Source organism: Oryza sativa, chromosome 7 (genome assembly GCF_034140825.1).
Source record: "Oryza sativa Japonica Group chromosome 7, ASM3414082v1".
Classification (NCBI taxonomy): domain Eukaryota; kingdom Viridiplantae; phylum Streptophyta; class Magnoliopsida; order Poales; family Poaceae; genus Oryza; species Oryza sativa.
In genome coordinates this window covers 18,256,541-18,280,763 of record NC_089041.1, presented here as the reverse complement: position 1 = coordinate 18,280,763, position 24,223 = coordinate 18,256,541, and the positions used below count along the sequence as shown (strand labels likewise).

At 45.0% G+C, this 24,223-nt stretch overlaps 3 protein-coding genes across 5 annotated transcripts; 1 reads left to right on the top strand and 2 right to left on the bottom strand.

Moving 5' to 3' along the window:
- Nucleotides 1-4,516: 4,516 nt before the first annotated feature.
- On the top strand, nucleotides 4,517-8,721 carry LOC107275913 (cysteine-rich receptor-like protein kinase 10). Its single transcript, XM_015790695.3, has 7 exons — nucleotides 4,517-5,434; nucleotides 6,247-6,345; nucleotides 6,462-6,640; nucleotides 6,737-6,947; nucleotides 7,044-7,281; nucleotides 7,885-8,035; nucleotides 8,303-8,721. Exons 1-7 carry the CDS (start codon nucleotides 4,549-4,551, stop codon nucleotides 8,600-8,602), a joined length of 2,064 nt encoding a protein of 687 aa, XP_015646181.1. The 5' UTR covers nucleotides 4,517-4,548; the 3' UTR covers nucleotides 8,603-8,721.
- A 7,657-nt stretch (nucleotides 8,722-16,378) lies between these two features.
- On the bottom strand, nucleotides 16,379-19,835 carry LOC112939593 (uncharacterized). Of its 3 annotated transcripts, none has more exons than XM_026026847.2 (4): nucleotides 19,578-19,835; nucleotides 18,534-19,457; nucleotides 16,896-18,457; nucleotides 16,379-16,799 (listed from the first exon to the last, which is right to left on the bottom strand). In XM_026026847.2, the coding sequence occupies exons 3-4, from the start codon at nucleotides 18,398-18,400 to the stop codon at nucleotides 16,610-16,612; spliced, it is 1,695 nt and encodes a 564-aa protein (XP_025882632.1). In that variant the 5' UTR covers nucleotides 18,401-18,457; nucleotides 18,534-19,457; nucleotides 19,578-19,835; the 3' UTR covers nucleotides 16,379-16,609. The 3 variants fall into 3 exon arrangements, with proteins under 3 accessions (XP_025882632.1, XP_025882633.1, XP_066168917.1); XM_026026848.2 differs by having other exon boundaries at nucleotides 18,534-18,594; XM_066312820.1 differs by having other exon boundaries at nucleotides 18,534-19,835.
- A 1,126-nt stretch (nucleotides 19,836-20,961) lies between these two features.
- LOC107281550 (myricetin 3-O-rhamnoside 1,2-glucosyltransferase UGT709G2) lies at nucleotides 20,962-22,727 on the bottom strand. Its single transcript, XM_015790325.3, has one exon. It carries the CDS (start codon nucleotides 22,574-22,576, stop codon nucleotides 21,116-21,118), a length of 1,461 nt encoding a protein of 486 aa, XP_015645811.1. The 5' UTR covers nucleotides 22,577-22,727; the 3' UTR covers nucleotides 20,962-21,115.
- Nucleotides 22,728-24,223: the final 1,496 nt, after the last annotated feature.

Below are 24,223 nucleotides of genomic sequence, written 5' to 3'. Positions count from 1 at the left end.
GCCTTAATTATAATATGAAACGGAAGAAGTATATGCGAAAATGAAGATCAGTTTTTGCAGATGCCGCCAGTTACGTACGGTCTCTTTGCAATCTAAAGGGCTTCTTCTTGTAAAAAAATAATCGTTTTTATAGTGTATTGGGATGAATTTCTAGTGGAAACAGTACGGGACAATTAGAAACGTACGCTATAGGAATTGAAACTTCAGATTGAAAATCGGAAACCGCGCGCTATGATCAGGAATTCCCGTATTGTTTTTCACGTTATAGCATCACCCACACAATAGCCTATAGAAACCTGGATATAGGATGATCCAATGAGAATTGAAAACCACAGCTCATGTGCTCTTTAATGTAAAATCCGAAGAAGTATTCATCCGAGAAGCGCGCTTATTAGCTTTTTTATTACAACAGGTGCTCTTTTCTAAATATAGTTCACATATTGCTACCAATTGTTATAAATAATAAAATAAAGTTGTCGCTGAATTGTGACAAAGAAAATACCGATCAATGTTTCATTCATATTTCCAATTATCAACTGTGCTCTAATTTGTTTATCCTAAATAAAAGGGAATAGCACCCCTGATTATCAATATGTATCAAAGGTGAAAGACTAAATTAAGTACATATCGGGACAAAAATTCCATATTTGTTCCTAAACACTCACATATTCGTGAACGCACAGCAGGTCATTTGTGATGGATCAATATTACCGATTTCGAATGGCTAATATCTAACGGACGGATCTAAAAGTAGCCCGTACGTTTGATATATGCATATGTGGATACCAGTCATAGAAGATTAGAAGTGAATCCATCTATAATGGGTGTTAGTTGTGACCCGTCATCAAAGATGACAGGACATTTCTAACAAGTGTGGTAGCTACAGATAGGGCTGTCAATCTGTTTGAGTTTGATTTGTTACAGCTTAATTTGAGCACGACTCGAATGCTACAGACAAGCCAAACTTAAGCATAGGTTGAGGTTCGCAAGCCTAGTGAGCTCGAGCTCGAATAGCTTGGTAGGGTTTGATTAGCACAGGATGCATTGCATATAGAAAGATATTTTTATGGGTCAATATATACTTGTCATCGTGCTTGACCTACTCAAGTCTCAAGACCTTATCAATGCTTTTCAATAAAGCTATTATCTGGCTGCTAGTAATAGTACTACTATTCCTAGTAGATGTAGACATGTAGTAGCTAGCTTTTTTTAATTTCAACGTTTTAAAACCATGAATTTATGAGAGAAGCTGCAGGCTTCATTCAAGACAAAAGGCACCAATTTAGTTTTGACTACCGATAGTTTGTATTGATATCTTTTATACAAGAGGAAGTTTTGGAATTACACCAAGTAGGCTCAAAGCTCAATCGGGAAAGATCGTAGATTTATGGTTAGTGATGCGTGACCACGACTAGATACCTAGTAAAATTTAAAATTCTTTTAGGGATTTTTGGTGTCTTTAAAATTAAAAAAATCATGACTAGTAGTGACGGTACATAACTTATACGTATAGATGACTTATGGAATCCATCATAGATAAGGTTTTCTTTGTCACTGACAAATGAGAATAGATGGGACATATACCCGTTACAGATGTGGGTTACCGCCCATCATATATGAGGGGTTCCGTTGTAATGAAACTACGTGATCTTGGTTTGAAATTCACTTGTGAAATCATTTAGTAATACTTTGCAAACTCTCAACATGATCCGTACTTTATCTTTAGACTACACCAGTCAAGTTTTGATAATGTGGCAGCTGGGTGGTGAAGTCTAGTTAGTCAAAAAAGTGATAAAGTCATTATGAAATCACTAATAAATAAAAAAAGTAAATCCATATTAACTTGGTTTTTTTAAGAGTCTCTTTGTTTAGGCTTAGACTTATTATTGGCTTCGGTTTTTAAGTCAGTTTTTTTGGTTTATATAACTTATAAGCCAATGGATATAAAGTATTAAGTTTAATGGTGTGGTTATACATGTACCGCACATAAGATAAAAAAAACTTCTCCAACCTAGCCTTTGGATTAATAGTGTATGAGTGACTTATGACTTAAACAAAAACCAAATGAAAAGGTTGCTTCTTTGCTTAGCTTAGACGTAGTGTTTAGGGTAGAGGTTAGCTTCGTTTATTGTGTGCTTCACAGAAAGTGAGGTAGGCAGCAGGTGGTGACAGTCATAATAGAGTTCAAGGCCGAACTCAGCCTGTCAGTAGACTAGGGAAGGGCCGGTGCCCAAAGCATTCGATAGAGTTTTACCTTTAACATAAATTAGCTAGTTGAATCCATAGGAATATTCTCTATCCTAAGCCTATCATTTAGTTGTTGTCCTTGGTTAAATCCTGTTCTGAGATACACACGTTCCTTGTGTTCGATACGCTTGGAATACTCTTGTGAATTTATCTGTGTGCGTAACAAATACCAAGAGGGGGAAGGGGAGGGCAAGGGGAGGAGGCGACGAGAGAATGAGCGGTGAGAGAGCGATGAGACGAGGTGCGCGGGCATGAGAGGACAAGGAAGCGAGGGGCGTGAGAGGATAAGGATGCGAAAGGAGCTGATTTAGCTCGCTCCCAACCATTGGCGTGACTCGAATTTTAAGGGTGCTGGATTTTTAACAGACCGGCACCTAAAATATATTATATATTCTGGTTTAACCGACACCTATAATATATTAAAGTTGTTGGTATTTTTACAAAATAAGCACATAAAGTATTGGTCCAGTTTTCTCTAGAACTGGTATACATAGTTGGTTAAAGGTATCGGTTTATATTTTTCCATCCTGTGGAGGTGGGAAAATGTCTATAGATGTTGATTTTACAATTTTCGGCACCTATAATTTGTCCCATTGGTGATGTTCTATATTACTAGAGCCTCAACACGTGAACGCCAACAGAGGCTGAGGAGGAGCCGCGTGCCCGCGAAGATCGAGGAGGAGCTGCGGTGACTGCGAGTTTCATCACATCGAAGGCCGAGGAGGAGCCAAGCTCACCAGCCTCCTTGAGAGCAAGAAAGCTTGAGACATCGCCAGTCTTGTCGCCACCTACACGCGAGGTTGGGCTCCACCTCTGCGCAAGCTCCACCGTCAGGCATCGGGCGAGCTCGTGTGGGAGAGTGTCACAATGGCAGTGTGCTTATTGTGCTAACGAGATGGAGGCACAACCGGCGAGCTTGACGGGCCAGCCACCACCGCACTCTTGAGCTAGGGGAGAAGAGGGAGAGAGAAGGTGGGGAATGAGGAAGCTAGGATAGAGAGAAGTGAGAGGGGTGGGAATCTGATAGGTTGGTCCCACCGATTCTTTTTTAAAAAAGTTGTTGACTACTTGCTGCCTCGTAGGACCAAAATAAGAATGGATGGAGTCAAATGGTTATTTGTCTGGCTCGAATAGTTGACTGTAAAATGTTTGGTATTTAAGTTAGGGGTAATTCGGTTGACTGTGATAGTTTGGGAGTAATTCGGATTTTTTCCGCTAATTAATCTATGTACGTAAAGCTTCCGTCTTCTCTTTCGTCCGTCCGATCCCCTCCCTCCCAAGCGCCTCTACTTCTGCCTTCGCCTCCCCCCCTACCGGCACCTCCCATCTCTCCCTTGCTGCACATGCTCCTGCTCCCCCATGGCTCCTATTCTCCTTGGCGCCCCTCCTCTCTTGCCTCCCTTCCTTCTCCCCCCCCCCCAAATCTCTTCCTCGCTGCATGCGCTCCCCCTCTCCCACAGCCCCTCTTCTCCTTGGCACCCCTTCTCTCCTGCCTCCCTCCCTCTCATTGCACTCGCTCCCGCTTTCCCATGGCCCCTCTACTCCCTGGAGCCCCTCCTCTCCCCTATGTTCCCTTCCTCTTGAGCGTTCAAGGAAAACAAAAAACTTATGTCCGTGAACACGTTTTGATGTACTCACCCGGCTGTGTTCACCACAAGAGATCATCGTTGCCGTTTCTCTCTCTATGGGACCATGCCGTTGCTGGTCGTGTTCCCGTTGTTCTGGTTTTCTTCGTTGCCGATCACCATCTATGGATAAGTCACATTGTGGGACATGTCTAGCTACCTTACTCACCGCCGTTTGATTACTGGAGCACCGTCGCCCACCTTCCCTCCTCATATGTTTTTTTTGTTTCGGGTAGGGAAGACAATAAACTATGTTAGTCGTTGTTTCTCTCTCTTTCATTCTTCCTGCGTGTTCAAGGAAAAAGGAATCCCCTCATCCGGTAACGCGTTTTGATGTATACTCCTCCGGTCATGTTCATCAACAGTGCTTGCCATTGTCGTTTCTCTCTCTATCGGGACACGTTGTTGCAGGCCTATTCTTGATGTTCTGGTTTTCTTCGTTGCCAACCTCTACCATCTATGGACAAGTCACATCGTAGGACACGTATCACCTTCCTCACCGCCGTTTGGACGACAGAGCACCGGCACACATCTTCCCTCTTTTTTATTATGGATCAAAGTAGCTGACGCGGTCTATAATTTTCAGTGGACACACTATAAATATGGGCTAACTGTATTATATATCAGCCGCGATGTGTGCCAAACTAGAGTAATATAGTGTGTCGGTCACTGTGCAATGGCCATTTTGACCGTTCTGCCGCTGGTCTTGGTGATGCTGCTGCTTCCGTTGGCTGCAATTGCATCCGGCGACCCACCATGGCAGCACTACTGCGGAAGCAGCGGCAACTACACGGCCGGGAGCAAATACCAGGCCAACCTGCAGGCCCTCGCCGCGACCCTCCCGTCGACCGCGTCGTCTTCCTCCCCCGCACTCTTCGCCAAGGACGCCGCCGGCGGCGGCGACGCCGAGCCCGACAGGGTGTTCGCCCTGACCCTCTGCAGAGGCGACACCGCCTCCGCCAACGCCTCGTCGTCGTCGTGCGCCGACTGCGCCTCCCGCGCCTTCCGCGACGCGCAGAGCGTGTGCCCCTACAGCAAGGAGGTGGCCGTCTACTACGACCCCTGCCTCCTCTACTTCTCCGGCGACGACTTCCTCTCCTCTCCGGCCAACCCGGCCCAGGTGAGGCTCTACGACGTCGATCGCTCCACCCGGCGTGGCGGCGGCGGCGCCGACTTCGTCACCCTCGTGAGGGCGCTCCTGAGCTACACGATGCAGTGGGCCGTGCCGTACAATTCCACGGGCGGCGGGGCCGCCGCCGTGAGGTGGTACACCACGGTGCGGATGGACGTCGTCACGCCGCCGCTGTTCTCGCTGATGCAGTGCACGCCGGACATGTCCGGCGGCGACTGCCGGCAGTGCCTGCAGGACCTCGTCGGCAACACCACCTTCAACGGCTCGGTCTCCGGCGTGCGCAACATCGGCGCCCGTTGCGGTTACAGGTACGACACGTACAAGTTCTACGGCGGGGAGCCCAAGCTGAAGATCGGGTCACTGTCGGAGATCAACTCAACGGCGCCATCGAGCCCACCGCCGCCTCCGCCGGTGACGGAGACACGTTCCGGTATGTTTGGACAGTCACCTTTTATATATACTATATATACTAGGTGAAACTATAGTTGGTCCCGGTCTTGCCCGGGCCAAGATTTGCCGGGCCGGCCCATGTGCTCCACCTGTGGACCAGGCACGGCCCAATAAGGGTCGGGCCGTGCCGGACCAGCCCGAAGGCACGGATAGTCCATTGTGCTTTCTTTGAAATAAGTTTGTTTCCCCTCCCTCCTCTTTAGGTTGTGACATATATATAACTAAAACAAGTCTATTTAATGTCCCTACACTTTGGGCCGTGCCAAATAATACGTCTATTTATCCTCCCTATTCTTTGTGCCTTGTCTTATAGGTGGTTTAAAATAAGTTTATTTCACCTCCCTAAAGTTTGTGCCGTGCCAGTCCGGCCCACCGTGCCAAGGCATAGGCCCAGGCATGGCCCAACAACCGGGCCGTGCCGGCACGGGCCCGACAGCGATCAGGCCATGCCGTGCCTGGGCCGGGCTGTCGGGCCTTATGGCCAACTATAGGTGAAACCCCGTGCGTTGCTGTAGAAGTATACTACGATAACGATAAGTAAAAGTAACATGTGTTATAGGTGCTAGTTTTAGATAATCTATAGATGCCGGTTTAAAAAAATCAGACAGCCACGAGCCGAGCCGAACCAAGCCAACGCCCCACCACACGATAAAAATTACGCCGCTGCCCGTATCCACTCCCCTCGCTCACAACCAAATGGGGTATTGAAGTTATTTCATCATGTGTAATGAGAATATAAAATAAAATTATGAGCAATGTATAATTATTTTTGGAGATGAGATTTCCTTGCAGGGAGAAAGAAGGTGTTGACAGTTGCTTTGCTTGTGCCACTGATAGCACTTTGCCCTGTCGTCATATTCTGTTTTGCATGGATAAGGAGATTAAGAAACCGTGAGTTATAGAAATCAACTTATCAAATCTTTAAATTGTAATATAATTATTGTTTCTGAGTTCTGACAGACTACTCTTGTGTTATTAGCCTTTTAATAACGTATTTGTTGCTTTAGACAAATCAATGTTGCGAAAAAAGGATACAATGGCCAGAGAAGAAGTATTAAAGCTTTGGAGACTAGAAGAAAGCGATTCAGAGTTTATGCTATTTGATTTCTCTCAGATAGAAGATGCTACTAGCAACTTCTCGGAAGATAAGAAACTTGGAGAAGGAGGTTTTGGCTCCGTATACAAGGTAAAATAAATTAGATATATACACACACATAAAAATCTTCAATACATGTTTACTTGAAGTATGAACTACTTGAACTTTGTTTGAAAAAAAATGCAGGGCCAATTGCCCAATGGGCTTGAGGTAGCAGTTAAGCGACTTGCTGCACATTCAAGTCAAGGCCTGGTTGAGTTCAAAAATGAAATTCAACTTATTGCAAAGCTACAACATACCAATTTAGTAAACCTTCGAGGATGTTGCATTCAAGGAGAAGAGAACTTACTAATATATGAATACATGCCAAACAAGAGTTTAGACTTCTTCATCTTTGGTATGCTTATACATTGTTTTTCAAAAAATGTGGTTATTTTCTATATATATAGCATCAAATAAATAGTAACATATATCCTTATACTTCACTATGCAGATCTGAAAAGAGCAGCATTGCTCAACTGGAAAACACGCCTGAACATAATAGAAGGAATAACACAAGGGCTTTTGTATCTCCACAAACACTCCCGGTTATGCATCATACATAGAGACTTAAAAGCAAGCAATATTCTACTAGACCGTGACATGAATCCTAAAATCTCTGACTTTGGGTTAGCTAAGATATTTGACTCAAATGATGTCCAAAGAAATACAAAAAGGGTGGTGGGCACTTAGTAAGAGTTAATTCACCTTTCAAATTTGTTATTTAGCTAGTCCAAGTGATTTAGGGATAAGCTCATTTTACTCCCTCAACTATCTGGTTTGTCTTAAAAAACACTACTTAACTCTACCAAACCGAACACATACACCCCTCAACGTACAACCTAAGGGCAATATAACCCAGTTCTAATGGTGGTTTCCATGATTTTGAAATCCAAATTCTTTTTTTTACTTGTATTTTTTAATAATGGAATAACATTCTGGCCTTTGCTCAAAAAGCTACAGCTAATTATTACAATTTTTTTTACTTATGTCTCCTAGTTTGGATGATATGTGAATAGTATTTGAATGTGAGTGAAAAAAAAACATATATTTTTCGATATCAAAATCATGAAAACCATTATTAAAACCAAGCTGTGTGTTGAACCCACATGGTATTTTGGTTGGTTTTGATAGTATGTCGAGGGGTGTAAAATATCCGGTTACATAGTTAAGGGGTGTCTTTTAAGACAATTCCAACGTTTGAGGGTTGTACTACAGACTTATCTCTTATTATGATTTTGGTGGATCCAGACTGAGGTGTTTTAACATGTGCATGCATTTTGTTTTGATTTCAGTGGGTATATGGCTCCTGAGTATGCATCTGAGGGTTGCTTCTCGCTGAAATCGGATGTCTTTAGCTTTGGAGTTCTGGTTCTTGAGATTATTAGTGGGAAAAGAAACGCTGGGTTTCACCAATATGGGGACTTCTTCAACCTCCTTGGCTATGTAAGTTTTTTTAAAAATTTAGTATAAGAGACTAATATATTCATTTTAAAGATACACAATAATCGAGCACACTGCTGGGAATATGTATGAACTACACGGTTTGTGCATGCATGAGTGCAATAATAGTTAAAATTTTATGATAGTCGGTCTTCATTTTGAAAAATTATAGCATATGCTTTATGAAACCCGCCTTAACTTGGCTCATGGCTCAAAATTCTCATTCACTGAAATTGCACACAATAGCTCATCACATCAAACTTGTTGCAGGCATGGCAGCTATGGAAGGATGGAAGTTGGCATGAACTTGTAGATCCATCATTAGTAAGTGAAGGTCAAATGATGGAAATAAAGAAATGTATGAAAGTTGCACTTTTATGTGTTCAAGAGAATGCGGTTGATCGTCCCACCATGTCCGCAGTTGTTAAGATGCTTTCAAGCGAGTTGAAAATTCTACCTGAGCCCAAACAACCAGCATTCTTTAATGTAAGGGTGAAACATGGAGAGCTGTCTAATACTGCACCTAGTAGCATAAACGATGTAACCATAACAATTGTGAACGGCAGGTAATGCCAATATATATAGGGACTTTAATTAAAATGGTAAAAACCCACAGGACTATATACCTTGTACAGAATGTAATTATTAAACTGCAGTTATGTTACGTAGTTCTGTAACATTATTGGAACGGCAGATATATATAGTTGAATTACTTTTGACGAAGTGTACAATTCAAATTAAATAATACAGTTTTTCCTTGTCCTAACCTTTGCCAAAATTCAAAATTATCTTTGGCTGTGCATGACTTTCAATTCGCTCTGCCGAAAGATAAAAGGCCAAACTTTACTGCATTCAAGAACAAAGAAACTGAAGCAAACTCATCACATAAAAGATCAGTTCGTTGGTATTAGGACATAGATTTATGTGGAAAGCTGATTGAGCCAATTAATGATTTTTCATATGGACAGTGCCATCATCCATAAATATTTGACAATAAGCTACTCTCTCCGTTTTAGGTTATACTCCCTCCATCTACTTTTGATAGGCATATTTCTAAATCTAAAAAATTTATTTTTGATAGTCATATTTCAATCCAACAACCTATCCTCTTAATGACTTAATTAGATTTAATGCGTGACTCTCCATTCTTCCATACAAGATTGGCTACATGAGTATCGAGAAATGTAAATATTAATGAATCGCTTGTTTACGACGAATAACTAGTAGCATATTTAAATGAATGATAAATATAATTACTTATCCTTGGTCTGTGTGCCAAGATAAAATATGACTATCAAAAGTAGATGGAGGGAGTAAGACGTTTTGACTTTGGTCAAAGTCAAACTGTTTCAAGTTTGACTAAGTTTATAGACAAATATAGTAATATTTATAATAATAAATTTATATTTTCATAATAAATTTGTCTTAGGTTGAAAATGTTACTACTTTTTTCTATAAACTTAGTCAAACTTAAGGTACTTTGACTTTGACCAAAGTCAAAACGTCTTATAACCTGAAATGGAGGGAGTATAAGAAACGTATTCCTGGCTCTTGTTTGTGTGTTGTCTCTTTATAGGGAGATGTCAATCAGACGAAGAGAGATATTTCTGCAGGTTTAGGCCCTCTTCACTCCTTAGAATAATGACCCTAAGTTATCAAGCAAGTTGTTGGTTTTATTGATACCGAAAGAGTATGGTTACAAGGGTATATGTGGACCTAGTCTAGGTCTATAGATATGCTAGTCATCGGTCCTGGCGCAATGGACACGGGTCTTTGGTTATATTCTGCATCATACCCTCCGTTCCGGTATGACTTGCTGAGTACAGTGGGTAGTACTCAGTCTTGCTCTATCTCCCAACCCCAGAGTTCGAGTATGCGTCAGATGGTGGCTACTCGGAGGAGTAGACTTCGTCCGTGCCGTCGAGGATGCCTGTGGAGTGGTGTTGCCCGCTGCTATCCAAGTAAGACTTAGTTTCAGTCATCCCTTTAATTTCCGATGTATTTATGTAAAACTTTTTGTTTGTAAGACGTGGATCTGTATGTCAATATTGTCGTTTGTGTACCCTGGTCTGGCCTGTCCTGGACAGGGGTTTTAATGCACATTCTGGTTGGAATTCTATTCGGGAATTTCTGGGCGTGACAATACCCTATCTATATACACAAAGACATGATATTACTAGCTAGCACTAAAAATCTCTAATTAAAAGATCTTGTCCACTATGTCAAATAGGATACTCTTATGAATCACCGGAATATTTCAACGGGAAATGTTCTAAAGTTTCACTATCACAAGCCTTAGGGAATTCAAACCGAATACAATGTCTTAGAGTAAAGATTCCGATGAATCGCAACACTGTCAACGCAAAAGGCTATTAAGTATCATTATTACACGCGTATAGTTCAACGCGATAACGTCTCAAAGTATCACTATTACATGTCTTAAGGAATTGAAATTTCGGTAACAACTTCCATTGCACTACTGGGTGCACCAAGGGTACTTGCCCTTCCTTGCCGCTTCCGACCCCGCATCCTTTGCACGCTGCGCCCTAGCCAACTTTCTTGCCTGATATTCGGCGCGTTCTTCCTTCTTGTGTCTTGCCAACACCCTTAGCTCCAACTCTTCTCTCCTCTCCCTCTCAGTCTTCTCCATTGCCCATGCTGGCATTGGCGTTTCTCACGTTCTTCATTCCACTCGCGCCATTGCCAAATCATACTCGTATGGAACTCATCCATCTCCTTGTCAATCCACTCCACAAAGTCACAAAGAGGAGGAGGGATTTAGGTGCATATACATTACATCACAAATTATATCTTCACGACAAAGTTGCATATATTCAAGATGAAACAATAGAAAATTAACAAATTTACCTTCACTGCCATCTTTGTCTTTCCCTCCTTTCCCTTAGGCACATGCTTAGGTTTCTCTGGGCTATATGCATAGTTGCGGCACATTCAGTACCTCTGGCCATAGGTATCCTAGTCATGACTATGCTGAAAACAACACTCATCCCCACACCAACACATAGGGCGCTTTACACCTGGTGCTGGCAGCTGCTCAGGGGAATAGCTAACAACACCCTTCCTTAATATCCTAAAATTGCAAAAATGTTTATCGCTATATCAATTGCAATTAACCAACAACTATACCTACAAATTTAACATAAGTCGGTTTTTTCATCAAACCATCTATTCAACTCCAAACTACAAATAAGCATTATCACATATATACTAGAACATATCCTAGAACTAATCTATCATGCAACCGAATTGGTCTCTCCTCCATATAATATATAGGTACATATTATATACTCCTCGATTGATAATACATCCCGAGCCATATTCCCCAAATCACGGTTAGAACCAAATCAACCAAAATACAAAGTAAAACATTAGGGAAATTAGGGTTTTTGAAGGAGGTCAACCTTATAACTAAATTCTCAACACCGTATATGAATCGTCCATACCAACATGAAGATTGAACTACAATATTACATTCTTACCCACATTCCTTAATTCACACCGCATCTCGAGCCAAATTTATCAATCCATGGTTTCAACCAAAATACACAAGAGAAATGAAAGCCCGGTTGAGCAAATTTGGGTTTTTCGAGGGGGTTTACCTTACAAATTGATGCCCAATGCAATGCCCACGAAATCTTGGGGTGGATTTGGGAATATTTGGGGAAGGGAGGAGAGAGGACGACCGTGTGGGGATGAACCCTAGACAAGGAGAGAGGAGAGGAAGAGAGTGGATAGCATAGGCTTCTGAGTGTTCAGTCAAAAAAAGGAAAGACAAGACCAAGCAATTCTAACAGCCATCTTACAATCTTTAAGATTAAGAATTGGAGTGTCTTCTGGCAAATAACCACATTTATAGAGTGTCTTACCCCAAAAGTGCCTTCCTGCGATGTCTTGTAACAAAAATTGCCTTTTTTTACCCTCTCGCACGCTATCATATAAATCTCTGCTACTTAGGCGTTGTTTAGTTCCCAAAATAAAAACTTTTCACCCATCACATCTAATGTTTTGACATATGCATGGAGTATTAAATGTGGAATAAAAAAACCAATTATACAGTTTGCGTGTAAATTGCGAGATGAATCTTTTAAGCCTAATTACACCATGATTTGACAATTTGGTCCTATAGTAAACATTTGCTAATGATGGATTAATTAGGCTTACTAAATTCGTCTCGCGGTTTCATGGCAGAATCTGTAATTTGTTTTGTTATTAGACTACATTTAATACTTCAAATGTGTGTCTGTATATCCGATGTGATAACCAAACCTAAAATTTTTCCCCAACTAAACAAGTCCTTAAAAAAATCAGTAATGGTGCTCTTGTTTTCTGGCACAACAAACGTATATGACAGGCACGCGTAATATCCAACGGACTGGACCACAAACCCATCGCGTAATGCACCCATCACCATCTCCACAGAGATCGCGCATTGCGCGGACGGTTTCATCCTCCGTAAATGACTCCTCCGCCTAGGGCCGGTCCGGAGATTTGGGAGGCCCTAGGCGAACTTGACACTATAGGCCCATAAGGAGTTCTATAAAACGCATATACCATATAGTGACACAAATAAATATTTCTAACATGGTAAACAATAAATCAAGCAGTTTGATATAGCAATTTATTCTCGATAAATAATATCGATGGTATAATTGACAACAAAAATAACACCATAGAAACAAAGTAGTATGAATAGCTTAATAGGAGACCACAGATATCCTATATCCCTTATAAAAAGAGTTTCTTCGCGCATTTCTCGAAGCGAAATCATTAATGAAAGTTTGGAGATCAATGCTCTCTAAGATATTCTTCTCAATGCTGCACATAGCCAAGCCGTTCTGAGCACCCGAAAATAAAATTTTAACATTGTAACACCAGAAATAGTAAAATTGCAAAGTAAATTATACAACAATAACCATAAAAATTATAGCCTAAATAATCTAACTTTTGGAGTGGGAAAATCATGCAATGATGCAAAGCAAGAAAATCCTAAGTCCATAAGTAATAAGTTGCTAACCTAAATTTCTTAGAAAAATCGAAGAAATAACACAAGAACAAAAAACACCTTAGTTTTCCTAGGACTTAGGGCTAAAAGAGAATGGAGAGTGGAGATGGGAAGAGGCGTGAGGCGTCAGCGATTAGAGGCCGGCCCGACGTGCCGGCAGCCAGCCGGCCAGGCGCCCGCCGCCTGACAACTCGGTGAGGCGGCGAAGTGCTTGTGCCTCCCCGGTCTGCTCTGCGCGGAGGGAATATCAGAGAGGAGTAGACGTGTCGTGTCGCGGTTAGGTTGTGCAGTCAGGAGTCGCGCAAGACTCACGAAAAAAAAGGAGAAACAAAGCGGAGGAGACGCGCGTCGCGGCCTGGCAGCGCCCTCACTCCTGGCCTAGCAACGCAACCGCGCCTCCCTCCTTCCTAGGCTGCGCTTGCTCACTGGGCTAGGCTGCCCGCAGGGGGAGGGGGGAAGGGGTGGTAATCACGCCCTGTCAGCCTTAACCCTAGGCGGTCGCACAACCGACCTAGGCCCAGGGCTGGCCCTACCTCCGCCCACTCGTCGCCGCCACCCGCAACCACCACCATCGTCCCCCGCCGCGCACTCCACTCTAGATCCCCCCACTGAGCCGATTCCTACTACTCCTCACCACCGACATCTACTCCTTCACCCACCCGCCACGCGCATTGCCCACTTGCAAACTCAACTCCACCGCCCCTCCCGCATCCCCCCATCCCACCACCTCCTCCGCCGTGCTACCGACGGCCCCTCCACAGCGCCGCTGACGGCTCCAGGTCATCCTCGTCGTCGTCACACGGTCCCGGCCAGCTCCTCCACCACGCCGCCGTTGGCCCATCCACAAGATACGGAGATACCAGCTCGGCAACCAAGCCATTATGGCCCAGCCACCAGAGCCAGCCTGCCCAACCGACCAAGCAGGTCAGGCCGTCTTTCCCCCAATTTCCCGCCAGCCCACCAAACCGAGCCGCCCAAGCCTACAGCCTTTTGCGTTTTACCTGCTCGACCTCGTGTCGCGCGCACCTGCCCGGCGACCTAGCTCACGAGCCCCGGCCACCGTCGCGTCCGCTCCATCACCAGCTAGCTAAGGCTGTGCTCGGAAGAGCCTCTTCCCAACTTCCCTCTCGCATTTTCCACACTCACTCTTTTTAAACTGTTAAACAGTGTGCCGCGCACTGTACTTCGCTGCACCTGAGATTGAGCCAAGCCCAGAGTGGAAACACGAGTACACCGGAAGCGCAGCCGCTCGGTCGAACAAATCCACTGCCAACCTAGGAGGGGCACCAAGATCCCACAAGGCCACCAACCTGTTCGCTGCGCCGGTGCGCATCGACAATTACTCTATGTGTGCCATAACGTAAGTCACTTCGACTTTTTTTAATTATTTTTTTAAGTTTAATTAAGTTTATAGTAAAAACACAATAGTATTTCACCCAAAAAAACACAATAGTATTTACAACACAAAATAAATATATTATCAACATATATTCAATGTTGGATTTAATATAACTAATTTGACGTTAGAGATGTTGCTAATTTTTTTTATAAACTTGACAACTTAAATATGTTTAAAAAAAATCAAAACAACTTATAATATAAAACAGATGAAATGGAGAGAGTATTATAGAAGAAACATGTTTCATTTTAGGGGTCATCCTTTTTTCTCGTTTTAGATAAAACCAAATAGATCAAAAGTTGTCAAGGGGGTAACTTATATTGAAATCAAATAATGAGGCTGGAAAACGTTTGTTGAAGTTGAGTTTAATTGAACAGGGTTGAAAGCGGTTCTTTATTGGGTTAATTGGATCCATGCCATTACAATTGTGTCAAATTAGAGAAATGCCATTACAAATCGCCTATTTCGAAGCGTGCCATCCATATACGCGCAGAATAGTCTCCATGCCATGCCGTACGACGTAGGCTCGCTTTGACTCATTTTGACCGGTGTGTAGTTCCGTATGGTCGCAAATGCCCCTGCATACATGGTTACATCGGCGACTTGGTTGGGCTCGACCACGAGAAACCACTCCTCCGCTGTCCCCAAACCATTCTATCGACGGCGGCATAAACCCTAGCCAGCGGTGGCGGCGGCGGCGACGGTGAGTCCCTCGGCATCTCTGGGCGACCGTGGGAGTGACTGCGATGGACGCCCAATCGAGAACCCTTTCTCGGTCGAGCAGGTGTAGAGAGGAGCGGTCCCGGGCAGCAGCGTGCGACATCCCCGAGCTGAAGTGTGCTTGCGGGTGGCCGGCAGCTTCAGGCACATCGACGACTGTCAGGAATCCTGGCCGGCGATGGCTGCAATGCGGCGGAGAGGTGAATCTTTGGCCACGACAAATTTTGAGTTGCATTTCTTTGATTTCTTTCCCAATCCCCTTTCCTTCCCTTTCAAGCAGCAGGGTGCACGATGCTATTTATGGATCTGGGAGGATCTCCTCAGGGAGTATGTCGAGGAGATAGTGGCATACTGCCACGCCGGCGAGTTTGATAGCCTATGGGAGACATGTGACGAGTTGCGGTGGCAGTTGTTAGATGTGCAGGGTCGCAACATCGAGTTGTGTAGTATCTTGGAAGCAAAAGAGGCGCAATTGCAGCTCTATAGAGATGAGTTGAATCAGTCAAAGAGGGAGGTTGCAGAGATGAAGCACAAGATGGAATCAGAGAAGGCCATGCTCCAATGGGTTCTGTATATGCTAATGTTTATCTGTGTTCTTTGTGTGTCAGTAGTTGTAGGGAAGAACTATCTTGGATAGTTAATTACTGTGAATGTGCAATATGTAATTGTAAATGACTTGTGTAATGAATCCTAGTTTCAGTTTGAGCAAATGTGAGTAATTGTGCATTTGTAATTGGCCCGTGCATTTGTAGTTGTAGATTTTTAGCAAATGTGAGCAAAGCTGATAAAATGGGACTTATGAGACATGATTTTCATACATGATTTTCAGCAGCATATGTGAGCAAACATGATTTTCATGTCCAAATTTCAGTTCAACTAAAAACTATCAAAACTTGGCAATGTGAGAATGTTAGCAGTAAAACAACAAATTTGCTGGTATTTTCTGGGTTTTCCAGTAGAGAAACACAAATTTATCTAATTTCCAGCAGACCAACACAAATCACATATGTCGAGCAAGTTCATGAATATAAGGTCATATATGGACCAACACAAATTTATCTAATGGCACATGTAAGGAGCAATTTCATTCATTACATATCTGGTATTTCAAGCGAATCGACACAAATCTGAGAATGTCACATATATGGAGCAAATTCATTCATCATTGCAGCCAACTTCACATTCATCATTGCAGCCAAACTCAGAATACATAATAAGCAGGTCTTAGTGCCATTTCAGTACTACATCACAAAATAAACAGGTCTGCCAGTCATCACAACATAGGTGTGTCTTAGGCATTACATCACATAATATATTACAAAAGGGAACCCACTTCTGTGATGCTAACTTACACAGGCATTCACATCACAAATACCAGCAATTCTTGGGACATCATATATTACAAAAGAAATCCCAGTAATCAGCTAGGTGAACATCAAGCTGGGTTGGTTGGTTGAGACCCTTCAAACCAATCTGATAGCCTTCTAGGAGCAGTTCTTGGTGGAGCACTGGAAGAAGCAAGAACTCTCCTCTTTTGTGGTGTTCGCTTCTTCTTTGGAGTTTCATGTTTCTTCTTATTTGGTGCTGATGAGCTAGCTTCAGCATTCACATTAGATGGCCTCCTCCTGCAAGTGAAAAGAAGAAACATGATTCAACAATAGTTAAAAGTACTGAAGTCATGGATCAAATCAGAGATCAAAATGGAAGGGTTCAGTACATACCTTTTCCTGGGTGTTTCTTCAGTAGCCATGTCATCTTCACATAGTGGTTCAGCCAGTTTGCATGTTTTCTCAAAGTGCTCAAACTGGTTGCATCTCTTGCATTTCACCTTCTTTCTCCCAGGCTCAAGACAGCCCCTTATCCTTTGCACTCTAGGCCTGCCAGCTCCTCTTCTTAGTCTTGGAGGATGCACTTTGAACTCAAGATCAACTGAAGGCCATTGTGACCTATCAGTCATGGGTTGAATCCTCCCTGCATAAGCTGCTCTAAAGTACTGGACACTGTAATATGGATGCACAAAGTCCTGAATCTTGCCCCTGTTGCTGCATATCCAAGCCAATGCATGCTTGCAAGGTTTTCCAGTGACCTGCCATACCCTACAAGAACAATTTTGGTTGTCCAAGTCCACAATGTGCCTCTGGGTGCTGTTATCACTCTCAACCATTGTGACTTCAGCAAACCCATGGTCACTTCTGGCCACCTTAACCACCTTCAAATTACTAGTTGCAGTGTTTAGCTCCTTCATGACACTTGGCAGGATTTCATCATCCATCTTGCTGGCACAATCTCTTCTAAGTGCAAATTTCTCCATGATCATTTCTCTGATGGAATCAACCAACTCATGTAAGAGCAAACCTTTTAAGCCCTTGATCTGGTTGTTGAAACTCTCTGAAACATTATTTGTCAGGTAATCACACTTGCTAAGTTCTGAAAATCCACATCTATACCAAATCCTTGAGTGGTGTTTCTCTAGGAACTCTATTGCATCAGGCCTGACATCCCATATATGCTTCAAATGCCACTGAAACTTATCCTCAGTATAGCATCTAGCAGCTGGATACAGATGATCAGTGAACACTGGCCCTTGGTACTTCTTCATGAAATTAGCATAGAGATGCCTCATGCATTCTCTATGCTCTACCTTCTTGAAAGCCTTACATGCTTTGTCTAAACCCTTACATGCATCTGTAGAAATAACTAAACCCTCTGTGTCTCCTATGGCCTTATTTAGTTGTTGCATAAACCAAAGCCAATTATCATCTGTTTCTGAGTCAAACACAGCATATGCTACATAATACAACCAGTTATGTCCATCTACAGCAGTGGCTGAAGCTAGCTGTCCAGTGTATTTACCAGTTAATCTAGTTGCATCTACACCTATGTAAGGTCTACATCCAGCCAAAAATCCATCTATGCAAGGTTTCAATGCAACAAAAATTCTCTTAAAGCACATCTTCTTGCCTACTTTCTGCAACTCAATCTCTACAATTGTACCTGGTGACTTGTTCTGCAGTGCAGCCTTCCAGTTGAAAAGAAGCTGGAAGCTTTCTTCATATGTACCATGGATCTGGTCAATTGCCTTCTTCATACCAGACCATGCTTTGGAGTATTTCAGCTTGATCTCGTATTTTTCTTCAAGCTTCTTCCTACAATCAGTTGGTCCCTTGCCAGGATTGGTCTTGAGCCAATCATGTAGCCTGTTTGCACACCAGCCTTGAGTAGCCATCTTCCCTTCATGTAGCTTTGTAGAAGAACAAGTGTGCTCAAATGGAAGAACCTTAATCTGCATGACAAGTAGTGCAACACATAAGTAAACATCATCTGAACAAGAAAACAAAGGAAATTTGTGAAGAATTCACCTTTGCAGTCTTCTTATCCTCAATCAGAGATGCATGTATATATGCCAAGGGCAACCATCAGCTGCACATTTTGCAATAAACCTTGTAGGATCTGGCTTCACCGAACCTTTAGCAAATTCAAAACCTTTCACGATGGCATAATGCCTTACAGCTTTTCTGAGAGCTATCATGTCAGGGAACAAAGCATCTTTGACAATGTTTGGATTCTCAGGGTCATGAATGATGTTATAAATCTGAGGATCATGATCTGTAATCTGTGCCTCAGGAGCTGCCATAGCACTAGCACTAGCACCATTCTCTCCACTCTGAGCAGTAGCTGCAGCCCCCTGAGGTTCAGATCCAGGTTGACCTTGCTGTTTAGATGCAGGAACATATATGTGCTCATCATCAACACCAATATACTCCTCTTCATTGTCAAAGATATCTGCCTCTCTAACTTCTGCTTCCTCTGTTGTAGGATGGTCAGAACCTCCAACAGTAGGGATGTCAGCAGGGATTTCATGAGGGATGTCAGCAGGGAATTGAGGAGGGATTTCAGGATGGATTTCAGCAGGGATTTCAGGAGGCACCACACATATAGGATTTAAAGCATTTATAGCAAATGGCACACCCTTTGCAGCATCCAGGATGGATACAATAAGCTCAAAGTGGCTCTCTTCTACATACATTTCAAACAACTCTGGAATCTGGCCATCCTCCAACAGTCTCACATCCTCACCAATTAACTTATGAAAATACCATATGGCAGGAGACTAATTTGGGCAACAAGTTAACTCAACACTTAGGCTACTCAACACAAACTCAATGTTAAAGCTATCTGATTCCACAACCCATTGATGAGTTGACCCTTTTGTGTAAATTTTCCTACCAGCAGCATCTATTGTCACATAGCCTTGAACCCTAACGTCTACCGAAAACCAGTTCCTACCAAACAAATCACCACACATGAAGAATAATGCAAGCCAAAGATGCATGATGCAGAAAAAAGATGCTTTGCCTCCCAACATTACAGCTTTCAATTGATTTAGGGTTAGGGATACTCACGGCCTCGAACAGATTGTTGGATTGGATTTGCCTACATCCATCTCCTCGCCATCTCGCCCAGGGGTCCGCGGGGGGGTGGTTGTCGCCATCACACTTCCTCTGCCAAGGCCTACTAGCGGCGCATCTCTCCCGCTTGAATCCTCGCCTTCACCGCCGCCACAAATGCCGCCGCCAGCCAGATCTGGAGCGCGAATAGGGAGGAATGGAGTGGGGAATGGATGGGGCTAGGGTTTCGACTGGGAATAGAGTGAGCAAGCCAACGGGTCGAGCTGAAACAGGCCAGATTTAGAGCGTGTCTGAAAGGGGCATTTCTGTCCATACGGATATACGTATCCGATACTACGCGTCCAAACACGGGAGACGACCAAATTATGGCATGGATCAAGATTCACATCAATACGGATGGCACGCTTCGAAATAGGTGATTTGTAATGGAATTTCTCTAATTTGACACAATTGTAATGGCATGGATCCAATTAACCCTTCTTTATTTGCCATTAATCATATATAGGGTTAAACCGGTTAATCCAGGAACTTGGCACGACGACAAGCGGAAAGGCAGTTGCAGGAATGAAGGATGAAGGGTAGCTAGCAGCCTAGGAAAAAGAATTGCGAATATACTTATTATTTTTAATAACTTTACGTATATACTTGCACGGTAAGACTTTGCATAAATATATCTATCCCACAGGGTGAAAACACGAGACCGAATGTATGCCGCAACGCAAAATCGCGGAACCAACGGTCTCGCGGGATGGTCGCGCGGCACCGGCCGTGGCATGCGTAGGGTGGGCATATATAATGCTGTTTGACACTGTTTAGCACAATAGAGACACCGACTTTGCTACTGTTCACAGAGCTGGTTCCGTGCAATGGAATTGCGGGACCGTGTTGGTGTCACGTTTTTGAGCCACGGGACCGTCTCGGTGCCGTGCGCTACCGTTGGCCACCACGGTGGCGCGTTTTTGAGCCGGGGGACCGCCGCGGTGTCGCGCGACAATTCTACAGTACCGCGTGACCATCCCGTGTGATCGTCGGTCCCGTGTTTTTTGCTGCAACTAACATTTAGTCTCTCGTCCTTACCCCGTGGGACGGGTATATTTATGAAAATTCTTCCCGTGCAGGTATATAAACATAAATTATTAAAAAATAAGTATATTCATAATTTTTTTAGAAGCCTAGCACCCATTGAAGACAGTTGGAAATGATTTACATTCTCATCAGTTCATAATTCGCAAAGTATAACACGAACAACTTGTTTTTTCCTGGTTTTCTTGCTAAGACGATTGTGAGCTCAAACGAGTCGAGTTGGCCCATTATCGACGATACAACAAGTGAGGGATGAAAATGGGACAAAAGGAAAATTGAGGTGAAACGCAAACAATGAAAGAATTGAATTTGTAAATTTTGTTAGAGAAAAGAGGGAACTATGACCAATTGACTGCACACGGTGGCATGTCAGTGCCACAACAACAATACTATAGTTGGGAAAGTGTTTTTCTTTAAAATATCATCACTCGGAGATTGAATAGCTCGAGTTAAGCTTGTATGAACTGTCCATCATGCTGATTGCTGAGCTCCTTGATGAACCCGACGAGCCGCTCGAACTCCGCCGCCGACGAGCCGCCATCGGCGACGTCCTGCCTCACCTCGCGCGCCAGCGCCTGCGCCGACGCCCTGATCTCGCCGGACTCCATCGCCTCCCTCACCATCCTCTCCACGACGGCGGCGTCGCACACGTCCTTCATGTCCAGCCCCGTCCCCCACACGGCGCCGACGAACCGGCTGTTGATCTGCTGGTCGGCGAAGAACGGCCAGCACACCGTCGGCACGCCCTCGCCGGCGGCCTCCAGCGTCGAGTTCCACCCGGCGTGCGTCAGGAAGCACCCCACGGCGCGGTGGCGCAGCACGTCCCGCTGCGGCGCCCACCCCACGACGCGCGCCTTGTTGTTCTTCTCCGCCGCCGCGACGGCTTCGCGGAGGGCGCCGGCGCTCTGACTCGCCCCGACCATGTCCGGCCGGAGCACCCAGAGGAATGGGTAGCCGGCGGCGACGAGCCCGTGGAGGAACTCCGTGAACTGCTCCAGCGAGATGACGGCGAAGCTGCCTAGGCTCACGTACACGACTGATCGGTCCGGCTGCCCGTCGAGCCACGCCACGCAGCCGTCGTCCGCGCGCCACAGGCTGCCCGCGGCCGCCGGCACCGGGAACATGGCGTGGAGAGGGCCGATGGCGAAGACGTCGCGCATGCGCGGCGCGACGTGCGCGAGCGCTGGCCCCTCCATGGACGCGGCCGTGTTGAGCACGACCGCCCGCGCCCCGCGGCTGTGCGCGGTGACCTCGATGAGCATCTGCACGATGGGGTCGTTCTGGTCCTCGGTGCAGTTCCGGAAGTTGCCAGGAAGATCTCGCCGGCGCAGGAAGCTCTCCATGCCCGGAACGCCGCGCACCGGCTCGTCGAGGTCGCCGTCGGCCGGGAACAGGACGACCTCACCGAGCTCGAACAGCCTGTCGACTGACAAGTAGGCCAGTACGCTGCACGCGCTGGCCGTGCGGAAGACCAGCGACGGGACGCCGATCTCCTCGGCGACGTCGGCGGCGAACGGCATGCTGCCGTCGGCGACGACGCAGGTCACCGGAGGGAAGCCGCCGGAGGAGGCGCCGTCGTCCCCTGCGCGTACGAGCGAAGCGAGCAAGGAGCGGTACGGGACGCTGCCGTTGGTCCGCAGCGACTCGAGGAGCTCCACGATGTCGCCGACGGCGCGCGGGTGGTCGTCGGGGAGGCCGTCGGGGATGGACATGAACCGGAGCCGCGGCGAGTCGGCGCCGCCGGCGGCCGCGGCGCCACCGAGGCGGCGGAGGCTGTGGTCGGTGTGGAGGAAGGTGACGTGAAGACCGGCGCCGACGAGGCCGGTGGCGAAGTGCATCATGCAGTTGATGTGGCCCTGCCCGGGCGCCGGGAAGACGAGCACGTGCGCCGCCGCCGCTGCCGCCGCCATGTTCGTCCGCTCGCGCGGCGGGCGTCTCACTCACGGCACTGCGCTCTCGTCCAACCTGACCCGTCGTTTCCTTGTAGGCGCCTAGGCGATCTCATCTATGGCCATTTGGCCAATGGTTGGTTCTACGGACAAGTTGCTGAAAAAAAATGGTATTAGTAGAAAATTTTGGACGAGTCTCTAGACAGCAAATTTCACTGGGCGTATTAAAAACGAAATTGCTATGCTTCCAACTTGGATTGGGATTCGGTGACATTGCTCCGGTGACATTCCCGTGACATTGAGTCACTAACGTGTGGGACTCCTGTCACCGAGAATGTCACGGGGGAATGTCACTAAATCTGCGTCGGTCCAACTCATACTATAACTTATATCCGGTTAGTGTATATATAGGCATAAATACTACTTGTTTGGGTCCAGATGACAAGAAACAAGCTCAGTGAGTCGAATGGCTCGGTCATACGTATAGCAAGATTCTATTAAAAACTGCCGTAACCTTTCTGAGTGATTCAAAGTCTAGAAGTTTAATTTATTGTGTGATCTAGAGAAGGTGTTGGTACTATTTATAACTGACTTTAATTTGTTTATTTTATTTCTCCCTACGTAGATCGAGTTCAGACTTCAGATTCTGTGGCAGGTGCTCACAATACAAATGTAACTTGCGGTTGCTGCCATTTGCCAACTGGCGGCAATAGGTCCATCTCGCCTTCCCTTACCCTCTCTTCTTCCCACACTCTCAATTTCACATCAAGACGGTGATCCCGAGACTGTGAAGGACAGTAAGGGTATTCTTATCTTTTTTATGTCTATTGTGTATATTTATATGGGATTCGGATCAGGTGCAGTCACTACTGTGACTGTAACTTTAGCAGTATCCATCATCCAACCATCCAGCACACAAGGGATGGTTTAGATTCGTTGTTTAATTTCCCCCCAGCTATTCAACTACTCTCTGACTCGAGCAGATGTGTTTTGGAGGGAAAAGTCTGAGAGGGAAGTAAGAATTGGCGCCAATTCTACCATGGGAAGCATACTTTACCTCCTACTGCCGCACATCACACGCAATTAATTTGGATATTATCTTTTTTTCCCTAGGGTTCTATTAATGTTGAAGATGTCATCTTATCTTAAAAGTTCATTTGAAGAGGTCAATAGAACTTAGAAGGCATCGTGCTGATTTTGGAAGCAGACGATGATCTACTTTTGGATCATGAAAATTTTTGTAACTGGGTTAATCTAGCAGTAGCATAGCTAGTTGATTTTGAAAGCTTTTGTGTCAGTGGATGCATGACACCCAATTTAAGCGAAAATAGTTAGGGTGTGTTTAGTTCACGAAAAGAAAATTTTTGAGTGTCACATCGGACATTTGACCATATATCGGAAGGGGTTTTCGGACACGAATGAAAAAATTAATTTCATAACTCACCTGAAAACCGTGAGACGAATTTATTAAGCCTAATTAATTCGTGATTAGCACATATGGGTTACTGTAGCTGTCGGTGACATGGGATCAGGAGTATCATGACTAGAGGTTTGAGGCAGACGCAATCGCCCACGTGGCCTGGCACCCTCGGGGGACGTCGGGCCCGAGGGTGATGTGTTCGACCTCCTCTTAGTCCCCCCGAGGGGGTCGGACCGCACCCGCCTCGG

Bases quoted from the DNA above. Each gene is read 5' to 3' on its own strand.
- LOC112939593 (XM_066312820.1), bottom strand. From the start codon at position 18,400: ATGGCTACTCAAGGCTGGTGTGCAAACAGGCTACATGATTGGCTCAAG. The intron at 16,800-16,895 runs GTATGTACTGAA...TTTCACTTGCAG, and splicing joins GAAGAAACACCCAGGAAAAG to GAGGAGGCCATCTAATGTGA.
- LOC107281550 (XM_015790325.3), bottom strand. From the start codon at position 22,576: ATGGCGGCGGCAGCGGCGGCGGCGCACGTGCTCGTCTTCCCGGCGCCC.
- LOC107275913 (XM_015790695.3), top strand. From the start codon at position 4,549: ATGGCCATTTTGACCGTTCTGCCGCTGGTCTTGGTGATGCTGCTGCTT. The intron at 7,282-7,884 runs GTAAGAGTTAAT...TTTTGATTTCAG, and splicing joins AAAAGGGTGGTGGGCACTTA to TGGGTATATGGCTCCTGAGT. The intron at 8,036-8,302 runs GTAAGTTTTTTT...AACTTGTTGCAG, and splicing joins TCTTCAACCTCCTTGGCTAT to GCATGGCAGCTATGGAAGGA.